Source organism: Prionailurus bengalensis, chromosome B1, assembly GCF_016509475.1.
Source record: "Prionailurus bengalensis isolate Pbe53 chromosome B1, Fcat_Pben_1.1_paternal_pri, whole genome shotgun sequence".
Lineage (NCBI taxonomy): Eukaryota > Metazoa > Chordata > Mammalia > Carnivora > Felidae > Prionailurus > Prionailurus bengalensis.
The window spans coordinates 34976995-34997691 of NC_057344.1; the positions used below are offsets into that span (position 1 = coordinate 34976995).

The 20697-nt window shown below is 46.1% G+C and overlaps 1 protein-coding gene across 2 annotated transcripts; it reads right to left on the reverse strand.

Annotated features, from left to right (window-relative positions):
• Positions 1–614: 614 nt before the first annotated feature.
• R3HCC1 (R3H domain and coiled-coil containing 1) lies at positions 615–20240 on the reverse strand. Of its 2 annotated transcripts, XM_043561586.1 has the most exons (8): positions 20180–20237; positions 7784–7911; positions 7228–7365; positions 5966–6560; positions 4814–4986; positions 3366–3436; positions 1937–2032; positions 615–935 (listed from the first exon to the last, which is right to left on the reverse strand). In XM_043561586.1, exons 1-8 carry the CDS (start codon positions 20201–20203, stop codon positions 799–801), a joined length of 1362 nt encoding a protein of 453 aa, XP_043417521.1. In that variant the 5' UTR covers positions 20204–20237; the 3' UTR covers positions 615–798. The 2 variants fall into 2 exon arrangements, with proteins under 2 accessions (XP_043417521.1, XP_043417530.1); XM_043561595.1 differs by lacking the exon at positions 1937–2032 and having other exon boundaries at positions 20180–20240.
• Between the last annotated feature and the right edge of the window lie 457 nt (positions 20241–20697).

A 20697-nucleotide genomic window follows, 5' to 3' on the forward strand; every position in this document is an offset into this window, starting at 1 on the left:
GTGGCTGAGCTGTGCCCAGCACTGGCAGGGTGGGTGGTCGAGGCTAGCCACTCTCCCCCAGACACGGGGACTCTCACCCGTATCAAGAGCGTGCTGTGGCCCAGCGGGTCAGAAGGGTCCACAATGACCCCAGAGCACCAGATAGGGCCACCTTGGCACCAAATCCACCCACACCAGAAAAATGAGTGACTGGAGACCTTGTCCCCATCGATGCCCTTGTCCTGTGAGGGGGGCTCAAATTCATGGGCCATTTCAGATTTTACCTCTTGGCTTTGCTCACAGTTACAGAATTCTGCAAGAAGCCCCTCTGTAACCCACGCCAGCAGGTTAACACGAGGACAAGTTCACAGCGTTGGTGCCCTCAGCACTGCCATCAGCCCACTGCTGCCCTGCAGCCCACGGCAGGTTAGGATGCCTGACTTGTTAGGAGACTGGGCAGGTGTCACACAACAGGTGCAACCTCCTCCCCCCATGAACTGGGCAGGCGCTGGGCCAAATGCCTGAGGCCCAGCTGGGATCCTCCAGGCCAATCTAGGGGCCCCTTTTGTTCGGCAGCCCCAGTCTAAACTAGGAGACAGACAGCACCCCCTGGTGTTGCCTGGCAGACCATCGCATTTGGAAACAACTGTCAGGTTTTTATTTTTTCTCAGCTTCCGGAACTAGACCAAACTAAAGCCCACCACACCCAACAAGGACACCCTGACAAATAGTGCAGGGCTGTTCCGGTGTCTATAAAGGCTTGTGGTGTTGGCGCACCAGCTTCGTCCTGGGGCCACCGATCCAGGCTTGCTGGGCCTCTCAGGGCCTCAGGGAGGTAGAAGACTCGACCGCAGGCCGCTCTTTCTTCTTGTGTTGGAGCCCCAGGGCCCGGGCCACCAGCCTCCTGGCCACCGCTGTATTTGTCTGTGGTCTCGCCTTCGCCAGACGCAGGAGCTCTAAAAGGAAAGCCCCATGGGACGGGGACTTGAATTCAAGGCTGTGGCCACACTCCTCCCAATGACAGCAGACTAGAGGCCATCTGAGCCAACCTCTAAGGCCCAGCTGTGCCCACAGCATGATGCCCATGGGGTCCTCACCTAGTCCTGCTGCTTCTGCACCTTCCCTGTCTCTCCGTCTGGGGGAAGTGAGGGGAAGGAGGGTGGGCTAATCTTATATACCTCTCTGAACTGCAGAGCCAACTGAGAGGGAAGTCAAGTCAGGTGGGACACCTGGAGCTCTGGGACTGACAGGATATTTACTGTCCCCAAGTCTGGGGCAAAGGCTACAGAGGCCACAAGAGCATTGGATAGCCTCGGCCGGCCTCTTCTGGGCCACTTTTGCCAGTCACTGCTTTGCAGCCACAGAAAACTGGCCTCTAAAAGCCCCCATCGTGCTTTCTGGAAGGAGAAGAGGAAAAAAGAGGAGGTATCATTTACTTGGCATCTTTTGTGTGCCCCCCACTGCTCTAGACAGGTCTGCCAGGCTCTTTTGCTCACTCCTCCAATACACCCAGTACAATCTGCTTATTTTACAGAGACAGGGACCATCTCACAGACATTAGGTGGCTTGCTCAAGGTCAACTTAAATAGGTGACAGAAGCGGGATCATACCCAGGGCTGACCCCAGAATCCAAGCTCTTTCAACCCCACTGTAAAGTATGGCTCCCATGACCCTACAGGAAAAACCAAGCTTTTCCCTGAACAGCACCCAAAAGAGGTACGCATAGGAGGGCAAGCCCAGCACAGAGAAGCTGGCAAACAGCTCTCCCTCCTGGGGCCCTTCTTCCCTAGGCACTCCAGCCCCCAGGGTGGGGAAGGAGCACCCCTTTGGCCACTGTAGCCCAGGGGTCCTAGGGCAGACAGCTGAAGACCAAGGAATGAATCTGGAGGGAAGGCCCCACCCTGCCCAACCAAACACTCATACAGCCTTTCGATCGGGACACAGCTGGCTTCCTTACTTGGCCTCTGCAAGGCTTTCAGCTTTGACTGCTTGGTTCCCTGCGTAAGGGGCCGGATCTTGAGCACAGAGAAATCCTTGGTCAGGGCTTCAGCGGCTATGAAAAGAAAACAGATCTGAAGCCACTGCTCTTCTTCCTGGTGAGGCCCCCTCAGGGACAAGGGATGCATGTATCACCCCAAACTGATGGAGCTGCTTTGTGCGCCTATTTAAGGCTCGGGGACAGGGCTGCCCTGACACCACTCTGAGTGGGCAAGAGACAACCACCATCTGTTCACCTCACGCCCAGCGCCCCGCAGGCCTACACAGGGCACCCGTGCAGGGCCAGCTTCCACACGCTACCGTGGGGTGGTCAGGAGCCACACCAACCAGCAAGGCTGCAATTGTGACATCAGGGAAGGCAGGCTCCCACCTTCTAAAGCCCAGGAGCCTCAAATAAACTCTACCCTTTCCCCCACTCACGACTCTCCCGGGCGCATGCCCTCACTACCCCGAGTTCTGCGGGGTCATGGAGTATTTGAGCATGTCAGACTCAGCATGTCAGAGCTTGCAGAGGCTTCGGGTCCAAGCCACCCTTTTATGCATGAGGAAACTGAGGCCAGGACGTGACGTACTCATCGCACACAGCTTGGCAGAGCCCAGAAGGCAGCCGTGGCTGAGCCTCACCCAGCACCCATTCTTTGCACCACACCCTGTGGCCATCCTCCCTGCCTCCCCTTCAGTCAGGTCCTTCTGTGGGGCTGCCCCAGTCCTTCTGCTCTCTAAACACCTCAGGCTCTCCTGAGAACTGGGCCCACACCAGCTATGGCCTCTCCCAGCTCTGGTGTTCAGAAGCTCGTGGTTATGAAAAGCCCAGCCAAGGAGGGCTTTTGATAAGGGTCTTGATAAATACACCCATAGTGAGCAGTGGTGTGGCAGCGGCAGCTTCGGAAAGTGGCCGAGAGGGAACAGGAGTCCAGAGTTACAGCCAGAAGGTTGGCTGACACCCCCAGACTTAACATCCCAGACCACTGGCATTCTGGGCACCTCAGTCTCCCCATCTGTAAAATAGAAGTAATCTGACCTACATCTTGAGGCTGCAATGAAAACCAAGTAAAAATGCATCTGTCTGAACCAGACGAAATTATCAGTATTTAAATGCTTTTTACCTATGAAAAGAGCACTTTCTTATGATTTAACATGTGGAAGCCCCATGAGCTTGGCCTGAGACATGTACTCAGTAAATGTCACCAGAATCTGAAATAGGCACCACCGTGAACAGGGGAGGGTGTGAGCAGCCTGGCCCGGAGCCCACTCTGCTGCCTCTGAACTTCTGGATGAGGCAGGCTGGGAGTAGGCCCTGGCAGTCCACTTGCTCAGGTTAGCCTGCACCCTGGACCCTTGTCAATGGCAGTCAGAGAAGAGCCAAGCCCACCGTGAAGCCACATTACCTGAGGCCAGGCAGGGAAAGACACCGAGCGCGTGCGTGTCATCTACCCACTGAATCTTGAGCCCCTTCTCTCTGTGCCAGGGAAGAGGAGACAGAGTGAGTACAAAAGCAAGGGGCAAAACCCTTTCTGAGAAAGGAGTCCCCTCCCGCGTCCAATCCTCCAACACTATGAGCTCAACACAAGTTCCGATCTCCCCTGGGAAGGAGACCACCCTTTGCAGCAAACTTTCTCTGAAGACCATATGGTTGGCTTGAGAAAGATTAAGTATCACCCGTGTTGATCAGATACGTCCCAGATTCCTAGACTGCAGAAAGCCAGGATTCAAAGAGCCTAGCGCCAACGGTAAAGATGGCTCCACACAGGCACCATCACAGCAAGGCCAAGGGCATAGGGTCCAAGGCTGGAGACAAAAGGGTTTATGTCCTAGGAACACAGGACAGGACCTAAAATAAGCAGTCAGTATTACTGCCCCTAATCAACTTTCTTCCTACTGCCCAAGAAAGCCACAGACTATGGGGCTGATGAGAGGCCAAAAGCAGTTCAGGCCCCCAGTTTCTCTGTGGGCACTGCCCACGTGGGCTGAGGAAGTCACAGGTGGCCCCGGTTTGGCCACGCTTTTAGGGAACAAGAGCAGATGTGCCCCTTTGCCCCACGAAGCTGCCCCCTCAGCCTTCCTCAGGCTCAGGGAGGCAAGGGAGGGCAGTTTCGGAAGCAGTCAGAAAAGGGGGCCATGAAGAAAGGGATTTTTAAAAGACTAAGCAGGAAGGCACCTGACCAGCTCAGTCAGTGGAGGTGCAACTCGGTATTGGGGTTGTGAGTTCGAACCCTGTGTTGGGTGTAGAGATTACTGAAAAATAAACTCTTTTACAAAAATTTAAAAAAAAAGACTACGCAGGAAAAGAGAAGGGAGACTGGAGGAGAGAGAAAAAGCGAAAAGACTGGAGTTGGATCCAAGAAATTTGGGAAAACATAAGTCTTTCCTTGCAATATATCCTCTTGGTGCCCGTCTCCACCCTGACTCTGCCCGAGCACATTCAAGCCCAGCTCACCCCACAAACAGTTCTTACACAGAAATGGCCCTCGGCCCACTGACTGAGTGGGTGGCTGGGACGTGGAGCAGAGGAGGCAGTGGGCTGCCTGTGTCATGCCTGTGTCATGCATCCTGATGAGGGGCTGGCTCCTGGCAGACGTGTGGGACCAGCAGGACCAGATCTAGGGCCACTGAATGTGTCCCTCACCAGAAAATCAGCTCTCCTCTTCTGTACAGTCATAGGCCAGAAGGAATATGAAGCCTAGGGCAACCACACCCACTTTCTGCCTTTCTTTCCAGATAGCTAGACACTGGGGAAGGGCAGGCAGGTGTCCCCAACAACAAAGCGATGGTCTAGCTCCTCTCCAGAGGCCAGCACCCACCTCCCCTGCCTCCCTGAAGCTTCGGGAGCACTCACTGGAACTCGGAAAATGCTGCCAGCAGGTCCTCAGTCTTGAGTGTCGGCTCAAAGTCGTAGATCTCCACCACGTGGGCAAAATCCTTTTCTCCAGGCAGCTCCTCCATGAAGGAGGACGTGTCCACATGGATCTTCTCTACCTGAATCTCCTTCTCAGTCAGGTTGTCTGTTATCTGGGAGATCACACCCTTTAGCAAGGGGAGCTCTGACACACAGGGATCCAAACACCTGCTTTCAAAACCACACACAGTCCTGCAGGCTCCTGGGCCGACAGGGAGGTGAGCACCAAAAGTGGCCTCCCACAGAAGCCATACCCAGCAAGTCTGGGAAAGGCAGCATGATGGCAGAATGGGCTAGAAGGTGGAGAGGCGGGAGTTTTAGGGAAGGTAACTTTTATGGAGTCTCCATTGGGTAACTGGCATTTACACAAAATATGTTTCATAGAATCCTGAAAACTGTATCCTATATATACCCTCTTTATAGATGGAAATGCTATAATTCAAAGAGTTAAGTAATTCTGCCCAAAGATATACAGTCAGGAAGAGACAGAACTGGGCAAGTTCAGGCTCTTTCTTCCGCTTAACAATGTGATATTAAGCAAGTCTTTCTGGTCTCTACCCTTCATCTATAATATAGTAATAAAAGATGGCTACCCTCCCAACTGAACACGATAGCCAGTCTCAGGGGCAGACACACAGTTCCAAGGAAATGAAATTTGTAAAACAAAGCTTCAGGCGAAAGATCATTCTTATGACCAAGGTCTGTAGTCCTTTAGGAAGCAATTCCACACATATCCTATCTGCTACCTTGTGAAGCACGTATCATTACTCGTTTCTCAGATGAGGGCACTGAGATTTAGAAAAACAAAATGACTTGCTGGTAGAAGAGCTTGTCAGACAGCTCCTACGTGGTTACGTACCCGACCCCATATCCTGAGCCTCGATCCTCCCACCGTGTCAGTCCCGACTCCTTCGTGCAAGGCCCAGTGCTCCCCACTACGTCTCCTAAGGGACACCTAAAACCCAGCACCCAGCCCTGCTCAGGCAGCACAAACCCCACCCTCTCCTCACCAGGACCCTTGGTGCCCATCCACCCTCGACCACACCCACCTCACTTCCGCCCTCCCTTTTCTGGGTTTAAGAGCCTCATCACCTCCTGTAGCAGCTCACTGTAATCATCCTCGGAGCAGCTGCCAAGCCCCAACTCTTCCAACTCTGCTTCTTCCTCCTCTGCCAGGCTCTTCTCCACCTCACTCCCATTCGCCTCTTCTGAGTCCAGCCTCAGACTGGACCCAAGTTGTGTGGCCATCTCCAACCCATGTCCTGTTCCTGAGTGGCTCTCGGGCTGTGGGGACTCAATGCCAACTAGGTCCAGTAGCTGTTCATTGTCACAGCGTTGGTCTGGGCCCTGTAGGTCCTCAGGTGCCTGAGTTGTCAACACAGGGAGGTCCTGATCAGAGTTGAGGTCCTCAGCACCAACATTTCCAGGCTCTTCCAGGAGCCCACCAGCTGGAGCATCTCCCTTGAGCCCTTGGGTAGAGGGTGGTACCCATTCTTCTTGCCTGCGCAGTACTCGGGGCACATACAAAGCCTGGTCTGGTTTGCGTCCACGATGCCACCGGCCAGCCCGCGCCCCCCGAGGACCAGCAGGTGCTCCTTGGTTTGAGGTGGGCCGAGGTCCTCGGTGCTTGCTAGGCTGGGAGGCAGGAGGGTGGCAGGGGCCAGAGAGTCCATCTGAACTGGGTAACCTGGAGCAGGAGCAGGAGAGGATCAGAGCCGCAGTTAGGCCCTAAGGAAAATGGTTTACTGCAGCTACCTACTATTCAGGCATGAGGCTCTCAGGTCAGCATTAGGCCAAAACCCAAGCCAAAATGACCCCTGAAAATGCCATAGGAAGGCAATGTAGTGGAGGCTGAATGCCAACTTTGAAGAAGCCCAAAGCAACCAGCTCTCCCTCTAGTATTATAAACTATTAGAGATAGCTGAATCTTCGGTTATACACTAGATGAAATAAGTACTTGCATTTAGGAACTTTGTCGCTAGAAAAATATGTAACTTTAAACACCAGGATCACAGTCACTGTGATAAGACCCTGAGAGACCACATGGTAACAGAGACGTGTGAGGCTCGAATGTGCTTCCCTCGTCCCACGGCCTCTCGAGGCAAACACTCTCACCGCTTAAACTACTCTATTTTTCTCTCTTTCGGCCCAAGTGGATAGCTGATTTTGCCAAATGAATTCCACAAACAATGCACACTTAGTGCACTGCTGAGGCAAAAGGCAGCACTGTCTTTAAGTAGCTGAGGTGGGGCCAGAGGCAGCAGCCTGGGGGCCTGCTGGCTCTGGCTCCTGTCCACCTCACCCACCCACCCACAAGGAACTCTGAGGGCCCTCCACAGCACTATGATACACACCTGATATCCAAGTGACAGATGACTGTCCTTCTCCTCCAGCCCTCCCCAACAGAGAAGCTGCTCAGAAGATCAAAATTCTCTGCTGTCCTGTGGATCAGGTACCGGAGGCGACTGGAGAGTGGGGGGAAAAGAAGTACCCTGGGAAGGGAAGGGAATGAGTGCTGAGCAGGGGCTCTGGGTGCTGCCCCCCCCCAAGGCCTGACCCCCACTCCCCAGCCCAGGTCCATGCCCAGTTTACGGTAGGCTAGACCCTCGGCTCCCTCTGCCTCCTTGCGTCCCTGGCCGCTTGCAAAGGACATGGGCATAGAGGTTATCACGGGAACTTAGTGGTCCTATTCCATTCCTGTGCTGAAGCCCTTCAAATCTCTGGGTGATGCTCAGAATTACACAGGAAAAATGTGGCTGGGAGAAGCTAGCGAGCAGGTTATTAAACCCAAAGGCGAAGATCAGAGGCAGGTAGGAACCAGCTACCTGGGAAGGGGGCCCAGGTGGCTCTGGACGAACCTGCCCTCCCTGCACTGGCAGCCCGCACCCCCCACCACCCACTCCGGCTTACTTTGACAGCTGCTTCTGCAGCAGAAAGCGGTCCAGCTCCTCCTGGATGCGGTGCACAAAGTCATTCTCGGCGGAGGAGAGGAAGACGCCGTCCAAGCAAAGAAGGGCCAGGGTGACAGGTGGGAGAGCCTGGGGAGGCAGACGGACGCGGCAGGATCAGATCACAGACCCCGGGCCCACCCACAACCCCGCAGCGTCGCTGCCGCCGAAAAGGTCGTAGAGGCCACCGCGGCCAAGGTCTCTCTTCCAAGTGAGGAGGAGCCAGGCTCCGAGGCGGGGAAGGACGTGCCCAGGGAGGAGTCTCCTGGCCCTGCGGGGACGCGCACCCCTGCACAAGGAGCCCCACGCCGCGCTCCCTCTCCCTGGGGCGGGCCCGCCGCTCTCACGCCCGGCTGACATGCGCGGCGCCGCTCGGGCCTGCTCGGCGGGCGCGGCCGGCCCTCCCCAGGCCACGAGCGAGAGGCCCTAAAGGCGCCGTGCCAGCCCGGGGTGACTGCCCGCCCCCAAGCCCGCAAGCCGCGCTCACCGCCCCGCGGGTCGCCGCCGCTCTGAGGGCCCCCGGAAGCCCGAGCCCCCGGAGCACCCAAGCACCACCGGGCCTCCGAGGAGTCACAGCGCCACCGCGCGGCCCGGGGGAGGCATCGCAGAAATGGCAGAGGGGCGTGTCGTGGAGTTTTTTTTGCCCATGAGAGCACACTGTCTCCTAGGATTCATTAAGTTCAGCAAAGACTTTTGAGTGGTTCCTATGTGCCAGGTTCCTATGAGCTAGATTGTCCGGCTCCTTGCTCCCTTCCCTAGGGACCTAACAAGGAATAACTCTAATTAGTAACCTTAATTGGGGCTTGAAATTCTTGCCATCAGACTGCTCCTGGGTCTATAATCTAAGAGAACAGAATCAAAATCCTCCTGTTTCCTGAAACGTGCTGAAATGGAAGCCCCTGATCATCTTGAATCCAGAAGCTCAGAGCAAAGCAGAGCCCTGAGCTAACAACACGTAAGACCCAGTTTTTAATACAGAGAAGGGACAGTCTGAATGTACCCTGCGGTAGGATATGGGCAAGGTCATGGGGACAGTATACCTCAAAAGGTGGGCTGGTTGTTTAAAAAAATTTTTTTTTTTAAATAAGATGGGCTTGGAGAAGGGGCCTGGGAACTGAAAAATGGGGGGAAATTAAGATGCATTTTGCTTTCTCACTTTTCTCAGAGTATTGCTTTAAAAGATGGTGCTATTATATCACATTTACAAAAACTATCTTTCTAAATAGTTTGAAGAATAAAAAGGACCTAGGAGAAAGACAAAACCCAGTACAGGGAGAACTCAAGGGAGCCAAGTCTTGAGTCCCCTTTCTGGGCATGGTAGCGAGGAGCCTCTGAAGGCCAGGCACGTCGCCTACCTCCAGCCTGAAGGGACGTCCAGCCTCTGAGGAAGCAGAGGATAGGAGGGTGGCAGGAAGAACAAGAGACATCCATTTGGTTTCTGACCCTACAGGCCCCACCCACACCCCACACAGGCTTTAATGAAGTGGGAGCAGGCCTGCAGAGAATGCTGACTGGCCACAAGATGGCACTGTTTCTCCGACCAGGCTTCTTTGGCCCTTGGAAGGCTGGAAGGCAAGCCCACTCAGCCACAGCCGCAGAACAGATCTGACCTGGGAGAAATATTCCTGGGGACTCAGAAAACAAAGACCCAACTTTCTCAACAAAGTGGCTGTCTCTCCCCCCAAATAGAGGGACAAATCAAAACCCAGGAAACAAGCCATGCCTCCACCTCTTTAGAGGGCCCACAGTACAGATGTTCAACACATTCAGAGACGGTAAAAACAAAGCTTGTAGAAGAAGTACTGCCCCTGAACCCTTTCTACCATACCTTCTTCGGACAGCTCAGAGGGTGAACAGAAAAAAAGGTGTCAGCATGCGGGCCTCCACCATGGGTGGAGGTTTTGAAGGGATGCCCAGATAAATGTGGAAGAGAATCAAAATGCATCCACCGACGCTATTTTGACAATATCAGATAAGGATAAAATGGTTCTCTATTACTCAGAAGGGAGTAAACAGAACAAAAAGCAGCACAAAAGATACACAGAATTTCTACAGGAAAAAAAAAAAAAAAGAAAAGAACATAGTAGGAAAAAGAGCGTGGAGGGTAAGAGTACATTGGAAGATCATCTTGAGAAAAGAGAATAAAATTGCAGTTAATAACTGCTTCACATTCCCAAGGAAATCAAAGAAAGCCTGATTTCCCTGTCACAATGGATAAACCAACAGGCTGAGATGAAAGAGAACTGTCAGAGCCACGGAAAGATGTGAAAGAGGCAATCATGTTCATTACAGGAGCGGCAAAAACTAGAGCCAACTAAGCAGTGATGTTGAGTAAATGCTTGTGGAAAAGAAGATTACTATTTACTGTTTAACGAGTGCATAAAAACTGCGCTCGTTAAATCCTTACAGCAGCCCTTTCAGATGGAGATTGTTACTCTATTGTAGAAAAATAAGCCAAGGTTTAGCCAAGGACACCCAACTACTAAGTGCAGAGTTGGAACTCACTCAAACCTAGATCTAGCCTGACTGCCACACGCATGCTCCTAAACACCACAGGATTAAGATTCTCCATCTCTAGAATGTCATTAAAATGGTCCCGATGGCCAGTGGCCAGATGCAAAAATCAGGAAGTAAATAAATTAGATGAATCTGATCAGTTGGAGAAACATGCTAATACGTGCTAGAGAATTTTACCCCAACAAGAGGTATGACTGACAGATTATGAAAGAATTGAATGCAGGGGGACACGGGGTTACAAACAGTCCCCTCTGAAAAGATGGACCTGGAGTCCCTTGCTGCCATAGTGTTCTCTTTGTGCTTAAGTTTAAATGTAAGAATATCAAGTTTATGGGGCACCTGGGTGGCTTAGTCGGTTAAGCATCGACTCTTGGTTTCAGCACAGGCCATGATCTCACGGTTTGTGGGTTCGAGCCCCACATCAGGCTCTTTGCTGGAAGAATGGAGCCTGCTTGAGATTCTCCCTCTCTCTCTGCCCCTCCCCTGCTTACTCTCTCTCTCTCTCTCTCTCTCTCTCTCTCAAAATAAATAAATAAACTTAAAAAAAGAATATCAAGTTTATTATTGTTATCAAAAGTCCTTGTAATGTTTGCATCATTTGGCATATTAAAGAATCTAACACATTAGGTGGTGATTCCAATTTAAAAAGTGAAATGGATCTCAGACTTACAATTTTATTTTTTTAAATATAATTTATTGTCAAATTGGTTTCCATACAACACCAAGTGCTCATCCCAACAAGTGCCCTCCTCCCTGCCTGTCACCTGCTTTCCCCTCTCCCCCCCCCCACCATCTACCCTTAGTTTGTTCTCAGTCCTTAAGAGTCTCATGGTTTACCTCCTCCCTCTCTGTAAATTTTTTCCCCTTCCCCTCCCCCATGGTCTTCTGTTAAGTTTCTCAAGATCCACATGTAAGTGAAAACATATGGTGTCTGTCAGACTTACAATTTTAAATGGGTAGATGTAAAGATGAGGAGAACAAAGGCAAAAGAAATGTAGATAAAATTAAACTTCCCAAAAACATGCAGCCCATTGACAAATACTTGAGACTGGCAGAAAGGACTTCCTCAAAGAACTCACAACTGCCTTAATGTTAATGCTTTGCTAGACGCAAAAAGCAACTTTAGCTGGACAATAGCTGGGCCTCCAGGATCCTGTAAGCCTTCTTTGGCATGTGAAAGTCCTTTTGGAAACTTCCTTTGTCGTTATCCCCACTACCACCAACTTAAAAATTTATAATGAATAGCTCCTTACAATCCTAGTACAGCTCTTCCTGCCCACAGGTCCTGACGCCATGCTTTAATAAAAACATCTTTTACACTGAAAACGTCTCAAGAATTCTTTCTTGACAGTTCCCTCCTGGCCCACATCACATCAGTAAGAGTATTTGACTACATTGGTAAACAGTATTATAATATTAAAGACAGCTGGATTTGCAATACTTTAAGATCAAGAGTTGTTTACAACACAGAGAAACATTTTGCTTTATACCCCACAAGGTCATTCATTTGATATGCCTTAAAAAAAGTTGGGACTTATGGAGGCGCATCTAGGTGACTCAGTTGGTTAAGCATCTGACTTTTGATTTTGGCTCAGATCATGATCTCATGGTTTATGAGTTAGAGCCCCTGTGGGGCTCTGTGCTGACAGCCTGGAGCCTGCTTAGGATTCTCTCTCTCCTTCTCTCTCTGTCCCTCCCCCACTTTCTCTCTCTCTCTCTCTCAAAACAAATAAACTTTTTTTTTTAAGTTAGGAATTATGGAATATAAACATACTTTTCCCTATTCCTTCCACTAAATACAACTAAAAACCCTGAACACTATATATAAAACAAGTATAAGGAGACTAAAAGGTAGAGAGAAGAAAGCAGACCAGCGAGGGACTTCAGGATTCAAGGAAAAACAAAGTGGTACATTTCCTGGTTTTTGTTTTTGTTTTTGTTTTATTTTATGCCTCACATTCCCAGACCCGGAGCTTAAAGAAGCCAGCAACCCAGGAACATCACAAGACACAAACAAAACAATACAAAACAAAAACCGGACAAAAGCCTTTTTTTTCCTATCTACTTAAAGGGGCAAGCTAGCAAGAAAGAATACTTTGAGACAATAACTGTTCTACCCCAGCCAAACACTCTCCTCACTCAAACCAGCAAAAGCCAAATAGAAACTTAAATTGTCACTTTCACTGTCTTGTAATAAAGTGCCACAACCTTCCCACCAAGATAATGTCAGAGAAGGCTCAGTAGAGAATTGGGACTTTGGTGCCTTCCAGGTGGTGATGAGCCCTGACAGCTTCCTGCCGTATCAGTAGAGACCACTAGAGAGCCTAACTTCCACCCCTACCCAGCAGTAAAAAGTCACCTTCCTCCTCACCCTCCTCACTGGCGTGCTATATCATAGGAGGCCTCACGGACAGTAGGACTTTCATCAGGATGCAGAAATCAAGAGGCCACCCCCCCCCCCCCCACTGTGTCAGTGGAAGCCAGGTAGGGAGCAGCAAGGCACTTCTGATGAGGGAGCTTGAGGCAGACTGAGGGCAAAATACAAGCTAGCACAAACCCCCACAGGTTGGATTCGTGTGATATTCCTCAGGCACTCCTGGCTGCCCAAGGACAAAGGAAAAGTAGGAAAACAAATGGCCTACTGATAGAGATCACAGTCATATAGGACATGGGTCTCCATCAGTTTATAAATATCTTAGTAAATCACAAGAAAAAGGCAATCCTATCAATAGCCTAATCTCCAGAAACCTATAGACTTAGTTCCCTGGAGCCCCAGCATCACCCTTCCATAGTGATATGGGGAAAAAAGACAAGAAGGAAATGGCAGGTGAAAGTAAGTCTCCTTATAACCTGCAGACCATTGACAGACACTTGAGGCAGGCAGAGTGAAAAATTTCTGCAGGAACTCCCTACTATCTTAATGTTAATGCCTTATTAGAGGGGAAAACAATCTTAGCTCGACAATAGCAAGGCCTCAGTTATCTTTGGAGTCTTTAGCATATCAAAGTCACTCTGGAGGCCTTTCTTTTGCCTTTACCACCTCAACTTCATAGTATATAACCAGTCACTCTTCACAACCCCAGTGCAGCTCTTGCTACCCGAGGATCCTGTCCCCATGCTTTAATAAAATCACCTTTTTGCACCAAAGACGTCTTCAAGAATTCTTTCTTGGCCATTGGCTCTGGAACCTGTGAATACCCAATCACCTCAAAACTTCATCACTTCTACCTCTCCCAGCCAGGAAAGTATCCCTGGAGTCTTCCTGGGAATCCAGAACTCCCACCCCCCACCCAGCAATAATGAGGGGCCCCCACCTCAGGTGTGAAGGAGGGTGAATGGGGAAGCTGGATTTTAACCCCCACCTGGCAGTAAGAGGGCAGTGCCCCCCATCCCCCTGCTGGAGTGGTGTCAGAAAAAGACATCTAAAACAGAGATATAATTAAGACCCAGAATCTTACAACATAACACCCAAGATGTCCAGAATTCAATCAGAAATACTTATACTAAATACTAGGAAGATCTCATACTCAATGATAAAAGGCAGTCAATTGATACAAACACTGAGATGCCAGAAATGTTACATTATCTGACAAAGATTTTAAAGTAGCCATGATAGAAATGCTTCAACAAGCAATTATGAACACACTTGAAATAAATGGGGAAAAAAAATAGTCTCAGCTAAGGCACAGAACATGTAAAGAAGAACCAAAAGGAAATTTTAGAATTGAAAAATGCAATAACCAAAATAAAATGCTCAGTAGCAGAATGGAATAAGAAAAGGAAAGAACCTATGAACTAGAATATAAAACTAGAAACTACCCAATGTGAACAATAGAGAGTAAACAGACTGAAAACAAAAATGAACAGAGACAAAGTGATCTGTGAGACTTTAACAAAACAATTTTATATTCATTTTATTAGAGTCCTAGAAAGAGAAACTTCTGAAACTTGAACTGAAACTTGAACTGAAAACTTCTGAAACTTGGGAAGAAATCCACTGGGAAATGTGGAAAGGGTCAATTTACCAAGAAGATATAGCAAATTTGAAGAAGAAATCAAGACAATCTCAGATAAAGGAAGAGTAAGATAACTTGTTGCCAGGAGACCTAGCCTAAAAGAACAGCTTAAAAAAAGTTCTCTAAATAAAAAGGAAACAATAAAAGAAAGAATCTTAGAACATTAGAAGGAAAAAAGAATAGAGTAAGCAAAAATAAAAGTAATACAACAGACTTGCCTTCTCTTCTTGAATCTTCTAAATTGTGCTTGACGGTTAAAACAAAAATTATAACCAACTAGTGGATCTAAATGTACATAGAGGAAATATTTCAAACAATTTATTATAAATGGAGGAGGTTAAAAGAAGAAAAACGGAGGTAAGGTGTCTATACTTTACTCAAATTGGTAAACTGAGAACACCAGAAGACTATAGTAAGTTATGTGATACCAAAGCAGCCATTAAAAAAGCTATAGAGAGGGGCGCCTGGGTGGCGCAGTTGGTTAGGCGTCCGACTTCTGCCAGGTCACGATCTCGCGGTCCGTGAGTTAGAGCCCCGCGTCAGGCTCTGGGCTGATGGCTCAGAGCCTGGAGTCTGTTTCCGATTCTGTGTCTCCCTCTCTCTCTGCCCCTCCCCCGTTCATGCTCTGTCTCTCTCTGTCCCAAAAATAAATAAACGTTGAAAAAAAATTTTTTTTAAAAAAATAAAAAAAATAAAAATAAAAAAAATAAAAAAGCTATAGAGAGACATTTAAAAATACTATAGGTTAAAAACATACTATAGATAAATCAAAATGGAATTCTAAAATATGTTCAAGTAACCTACAGAAATACAGGAAAAAGAAAACAGAAGTATAAAACAAAGAAAACAAACAGAAAACAAACAATAAAATAGCAGACCTAGACCCTAAAATATCACTAATTATACTAAATGTAAATGTTCTAAATACACCGATTAAAAGACAGATTGTCAAAGTCAATTTAAAACCATGATTCAACTATATGCTGTCTGCAAGAAGCTTACTTCAAATATAAAAATATAGGCAGGTTGAAAGTAAAAGGATGGAAAAAGATCTATAATGCAAACATTAATCAAAGAAAAGCAGCTGTGGCTATATTAATTTCAGATAAGATAGAGTTCAGGGCAAAGAAAATTACTTGAGACAGAGAGGGACATTATATAATGATAAAAGGGTCAATTTACCAAGAAGACATAGCAATCTTGTATGTGTAAGTCCAAAACAAAAAATCTGCAAAATATGTAAAGCAAAAACTCATAGAGCTGAAAGGAGAAATGACAAAGCCCACAATTAGAGATTTTGACATCTCTCTTTCAACAACTGGTAGAATAACTAGACAGAAAAACAGCAAAAATGTAGAATAACTCAACAATACCATTAATCAACATGATCTAATCAACATGTGGGGTGCCTGTCTGGCTCAGTTGGTAGATCATGTGACTCTTGATTCCAGGGTTGTGAGTTCAAACCCCATGTTAGGCACAGAGCCTACTTAAAAAAAGAAATAAATGAAAGAAAAGAAAAGAAAAGAAATAAAACATGATCTAATCAACATGTGTAGAACACTCTACCCAACAACAGCAGAATACACCTCTGTTTTAAGTATCCATGGAAAATTGTCCAAAATAGACCATATCCTAGACCATAAAACAAACCTCAACGACAAACCTTAAATTATTTAAAATAATTTACATCATATGTTCTCTGACCACAATGAAATCAAAGTAGAAATAAATAACAAAAACATAGCAGGAAAATCTCAAACTATTTGGAAACTAAACAACATGCTTCTAAATAATCCAAGGGTCAAAAAGGAAATCCTAGGGGAATTTAAAAATACACTGAATGGAATAAAAATGAAAAGAATATATCAAAATTTGTAGAACACAGGTAAGCAGTGCTATGAAGGAAATTGATAGTACTACATTCATACATTAAGAAAAAAGGAACACTCTCGAGTTAAAAGATAAAGAAGAGCAAAATAAACCCAAAGAAAGTAGAAAAGTGGGGCACCTGGCTGGCTCAATTGGTAGAGCATGTTACTCTTGGTCTCAGGGTTGTAAGTTCGAGCCCATGCTGGGTGTAGAGATTACTTAAAAATAAAATCTTAGGGGCACCAGGGTGGCTCTGTCATTTGAACATCCAACTTCGGCCCAGGTCATGATCTCATAGTTCGTGAGTTTGAGCCCCACATTGAGTTCACTCCTGCTTTGGATCCTCTGTCTCCCTCTCTCTCTGCTCCTCCCCACTTGCACTCTCTCTCTCTCTCAAAAATAAACAGGGGCGCCTGGGTGGCGCAGTCGGTTAAGCGTCCGATTTCTGCCAGGTCACGATCTCGCGGTCCGTGAGTTCGAGCCCCGCGTCGGGCTCTGAGCTGATGGCTCAGAGCCTGGAGCCTGTTTCCGATTCTGTGTCTCCCTCTCTCTCTGCCCCTCCCCCGTTCATGCTCTGTCTCTCTCTGTCCCAAAAATAAATAAACGTTGAAAAAATAATTAAAAAAAAAAAATAAACAAACATGTAAAAAAAAAACCAGTAAAGTAGAAAATAAAAGAAGAAAATCTTAAAAAAGAAAAAGTAGAAAGGAAGAAAATATAAAACAAGAGTAGAAATTAATGAAATTGAAAACAGGAAAGCAATAGAGAAAATCAATAACCCAAAGAGCTGGTTCTTTGAAAAGGTCAATAAAATGACATGAAAAATAGAACACACGATTTACCAACATCAGGAATGAAACAGGAAATATCACTACAGACCCTATAGACATCAAAAGTATAAAGAAATATAACAAACAACTTTACACACATACATGTAACAATTTAGTGAAAAAACCCAATCCTAAAAAGTCATTCAGTGTATTCTATTTATATAACCATTTTGGAAAGACAAATTTTTTTAGATGGAGAATAGATTAGTAGTTGAAAGGGTTAGAAACAGGAGGTATGGTGGGGGGAGACTGATGGAGGGGAAAGGAAGTGGGTATAACCAAAAAAGCTACAGGAAGAATCCTTGTGTTCTGTATCTTGACTGTGGTGGTGGATACAGGAACCTACACGTGTAATAAGGTCATGTAGAATGAAATAGACATGCACACAAATGCAAATGAGTATAAGCAGAAGTGAGAAAATCTGAGTAAGATTGGAGGATTGTATGAACGTCTACTTCTGGTTTTGATATTGTGCTATAGCTTGCAAGATGTTACCACTGGGGGAAACTGGGTAAAGAGTACACGAGATTTCTTTTTATTATGTCTTACAAATGCATGAAACTCTACCACTTGCACAATAAAAATTTGCAGTTAATAAAAAAGAAAAGCCATATATATCAAATTTATACATGTTGATTAAATATAATAACTTCATAAATATGAGTAAAACCAGGACCAAATGTTTAAGGGAAATTTGTCAGTCATTTCAACTTTACCAAAGTTGCTCTCATTTTCTGTAAAATATAGTACATATATAAATAAAATTATAATATTTATAAATTGAAATTTAAAACAATAAAAACTAGGTATTTACCTGTGTTACTTTTATAAACTAATATAACTTAAAAGCTAAATAGCTATAATAAATATTTTGTGAATAAAAAGCCACTCTCAAGAAAAACTACATAAAACTACATGAAATTCAAAGCAAAAACAGAAAAGATTAAAGCAGTTAGGGAAAATATGAATACAGAGGCTTACATACATTGTATGTAGATCCAACATATAGATAATTAGGACACCTGAGGAAGAAAACAAAATTATTGGAACAAAAATTTAAATTGCAACAATATTTTGTTTAAACAAAGGAAAACATGAAACTGTAGATTAAAGTGACTTACTGTGTTCCAGAAATAAATAGGTGATAGATAGGTAGATAGATAGATAGATAGATAGATAGGAAGACAGACAAATGGCTAATACAGATCATGATAAAATCATTTTCTCTGGACATAAAAAAAAGACAAATATCATGATTTAGGTAGAACACAAAGGAAAAAATCAGGTAGCTGCAGATCTCCCTAGCAACTCATATGCCAGAAGAAAATGGAATAGGGGCGCCTGGGTGGCTCAGTGGGTTAAGCGTCTGACTTCAGCTCAGGTCACGATCTCGCAGTCCGTGAGTTCGAGCCCCGCATCTGGCTCTGGGCTGATGGCTCAGAGCCTGGAGCCTGCTTCCGATTCTGTGTCTCCCTCTCTCTCTGCCCCTCCCCCATTCATGCTGTGTCTCTCTCTGTCTCAAAAATAAATAAACATTAAAAAAAAATTTAAAAAAAAAGAAAATGGAATAATATCTGTGAAAGGTTAAAGGGCAAATGTTAAGACCAGAAAATTCTAAAAACCATGATGGCAACCTGAGATGTTTTCAAACTTGCAATGACTTTGTAGGTCTATCTCTCCCAGAAATTCTGCTGAGGGAAATGGAGTGGTCCTGGCCTGTCTAAAGTGGAGACATAGGCAGACAGTGTTCATAGACAGTCTGTCATGTGTCCTGTAGAGATTAAGTCTCAAGACTTTTGGAAAATCCACAAATAACTAAAAATTGTTTTCTCTGAAGACCTAGTCAATTTATTCCAGAATAGATTGCCCTACTGGTCTCTTGGATAGCTGCCAGCTAATCACCTTAATTAGAAAAACAAAATTCTTTCTAGACTAGCACCCTTTTTCCCCCTTCCCCTCTTCCCTTTTTCTTATATAAATCCTTTTTGTTGTCTTTTCTTTCTTTCTTTTTCTTTTTTGTCTTTGTTCACTGATAAGAATCTCATTACTGTCCGTGGTGTACTTGTGAGCTAGTTTTACAACTTACAACTTACTAGATGGTTCTAAGTTCTGCTTTTCCCTTCCTGGGAAGCTACTAAAAGACGTAATCCAGACAACCAAGAGATGAACAAAAATAAGTGACTCACGAACTGCAATGTCATGAGAGAAAAGGCTTCATGATTGAATATTTAATTTGCTTAAACACTCAATTGAATGAAATAATCACAGCAAGAAAATGATATGCAAATATTATAATTCTTGAAAGGAGGGCTACAGAATGTAAAAAAAAAAAAAAAAAAAAAAAAGCATTTTTAATCACCACAGATTAAGACAGGATTCCCAAAATGCATTTTAAAGTGTGAAGGAAGGAGGAAGGGTGTATAACTGACAAAGTCAATAAGTACAATTTTTTCCAACTGGCAGAGGCTGAGGACATTAGTTAATAAAGAAAACTCTGTATAGCGAAATGTAATACAAGGGTGGGGGGACTTTAAAAATAGAGAAAGAAAGAGGTGATGGAAATAACATGAAACAAAGCTTTTGTAGCAAAACCACAAATGGGATAGATTCAATTATATTATAAACATTGAAACTGATTCAAAGAGCAAAATATCATCCTATACGCTTTACCAAACTCACACCAAGGACAACTCTATACAAAATTCACTCAGGGACTTCAGTAAAATAGTCAAAATACCACATGGAACTTAATGGGGAAACACTAGAGATACCACATTCATTTCAGAGCATGCCAGTGATATTCACCAGTGTCTTTTTTGACCATTTTTTCCAGAGGTACTAGCAAAAGCCATTTAAGGAAAGAAAGAAAGAAAAGTGGAAAGGCTGGAAATTTGGTGGGATCCAATTATCATTGTTTGCAGAATATGTATTTATTTACCGAAAAATCCAGGATCCATGAAGAAACTCTTAATAAGCGAGAACTGTCCCCAGAAATGAAACCCGTCTGGAGCAGAGGCAGTGGGAATTCTAGCAGAGGGGCAACGAAAGGGGGGGGGGGGGGGTGGGGAAAAGAGGCCAGAGGAAGAAAGGAATGAGAAATCCACCCCCTAGTCCCTGTGCTACCTGATTGGCCTCCATGTGTGCCATCCCTGGTGTGGAGGGTCCCCACCCCAGCCCCAATCTCTCTGAAGCTATTTGTTGTCCCTCAGTTCCCAGGAGACCACCTCAGGCTTGCCAGAATTCCAGCTCCCTTCTTAAAGGGCCAGAGTAACAGGAACCCAGATGGGGAATGGGGGGTGGGAGGCAGGTCTCACTGGTGGGCTGTGGGGCTAAGGCCTGGCCTCATCTCAGCCTCTAGGCTCCTGCCAGGGACTCCTTACCAGGGTTTGACTGCATGTGTTTGCACACTCACCCAAACCCAAATCTGTTTTCCCTAGTTCAAGTGCCACCTCACATCAGATCCTTTTGCACTGCAGGACCTAGAGGACAGGAGGGAGACATAATATTAAGACTTTGTAAAGGCTGGGGGTGGGGGGTGGGTGGCTGGGTGGCTCAGTCAGTTAAGCAGCCGATTCCTGCTTTCAGCTCAGGTCATGATCTTGCAGTTTGTGGGTTTGAGACCCATGTCCAGCTCTGTGCTG

Coding starts and splice junctions, on each gene's coding strand:
- R3HCC1 (XM_043561586.1), bottom strand. CDS start 20,203: ATGGCACACATGGAGGCCAATCAG. Junction 4,987..5,965: donor ACAGTGAGCTGCTACAGGAG/GTGATGAGGCTC, acceptor GTGATCTCCCAG/ATAACAGACAACCTGACTGA. Junction 936..1,936: donor GAAAGCCTTGCAGAGGCCAA/GTAAGGAAGCCA, acceptor CTTTCCTTTTAG/AGCTCCTGCGTCTGGCGAAG.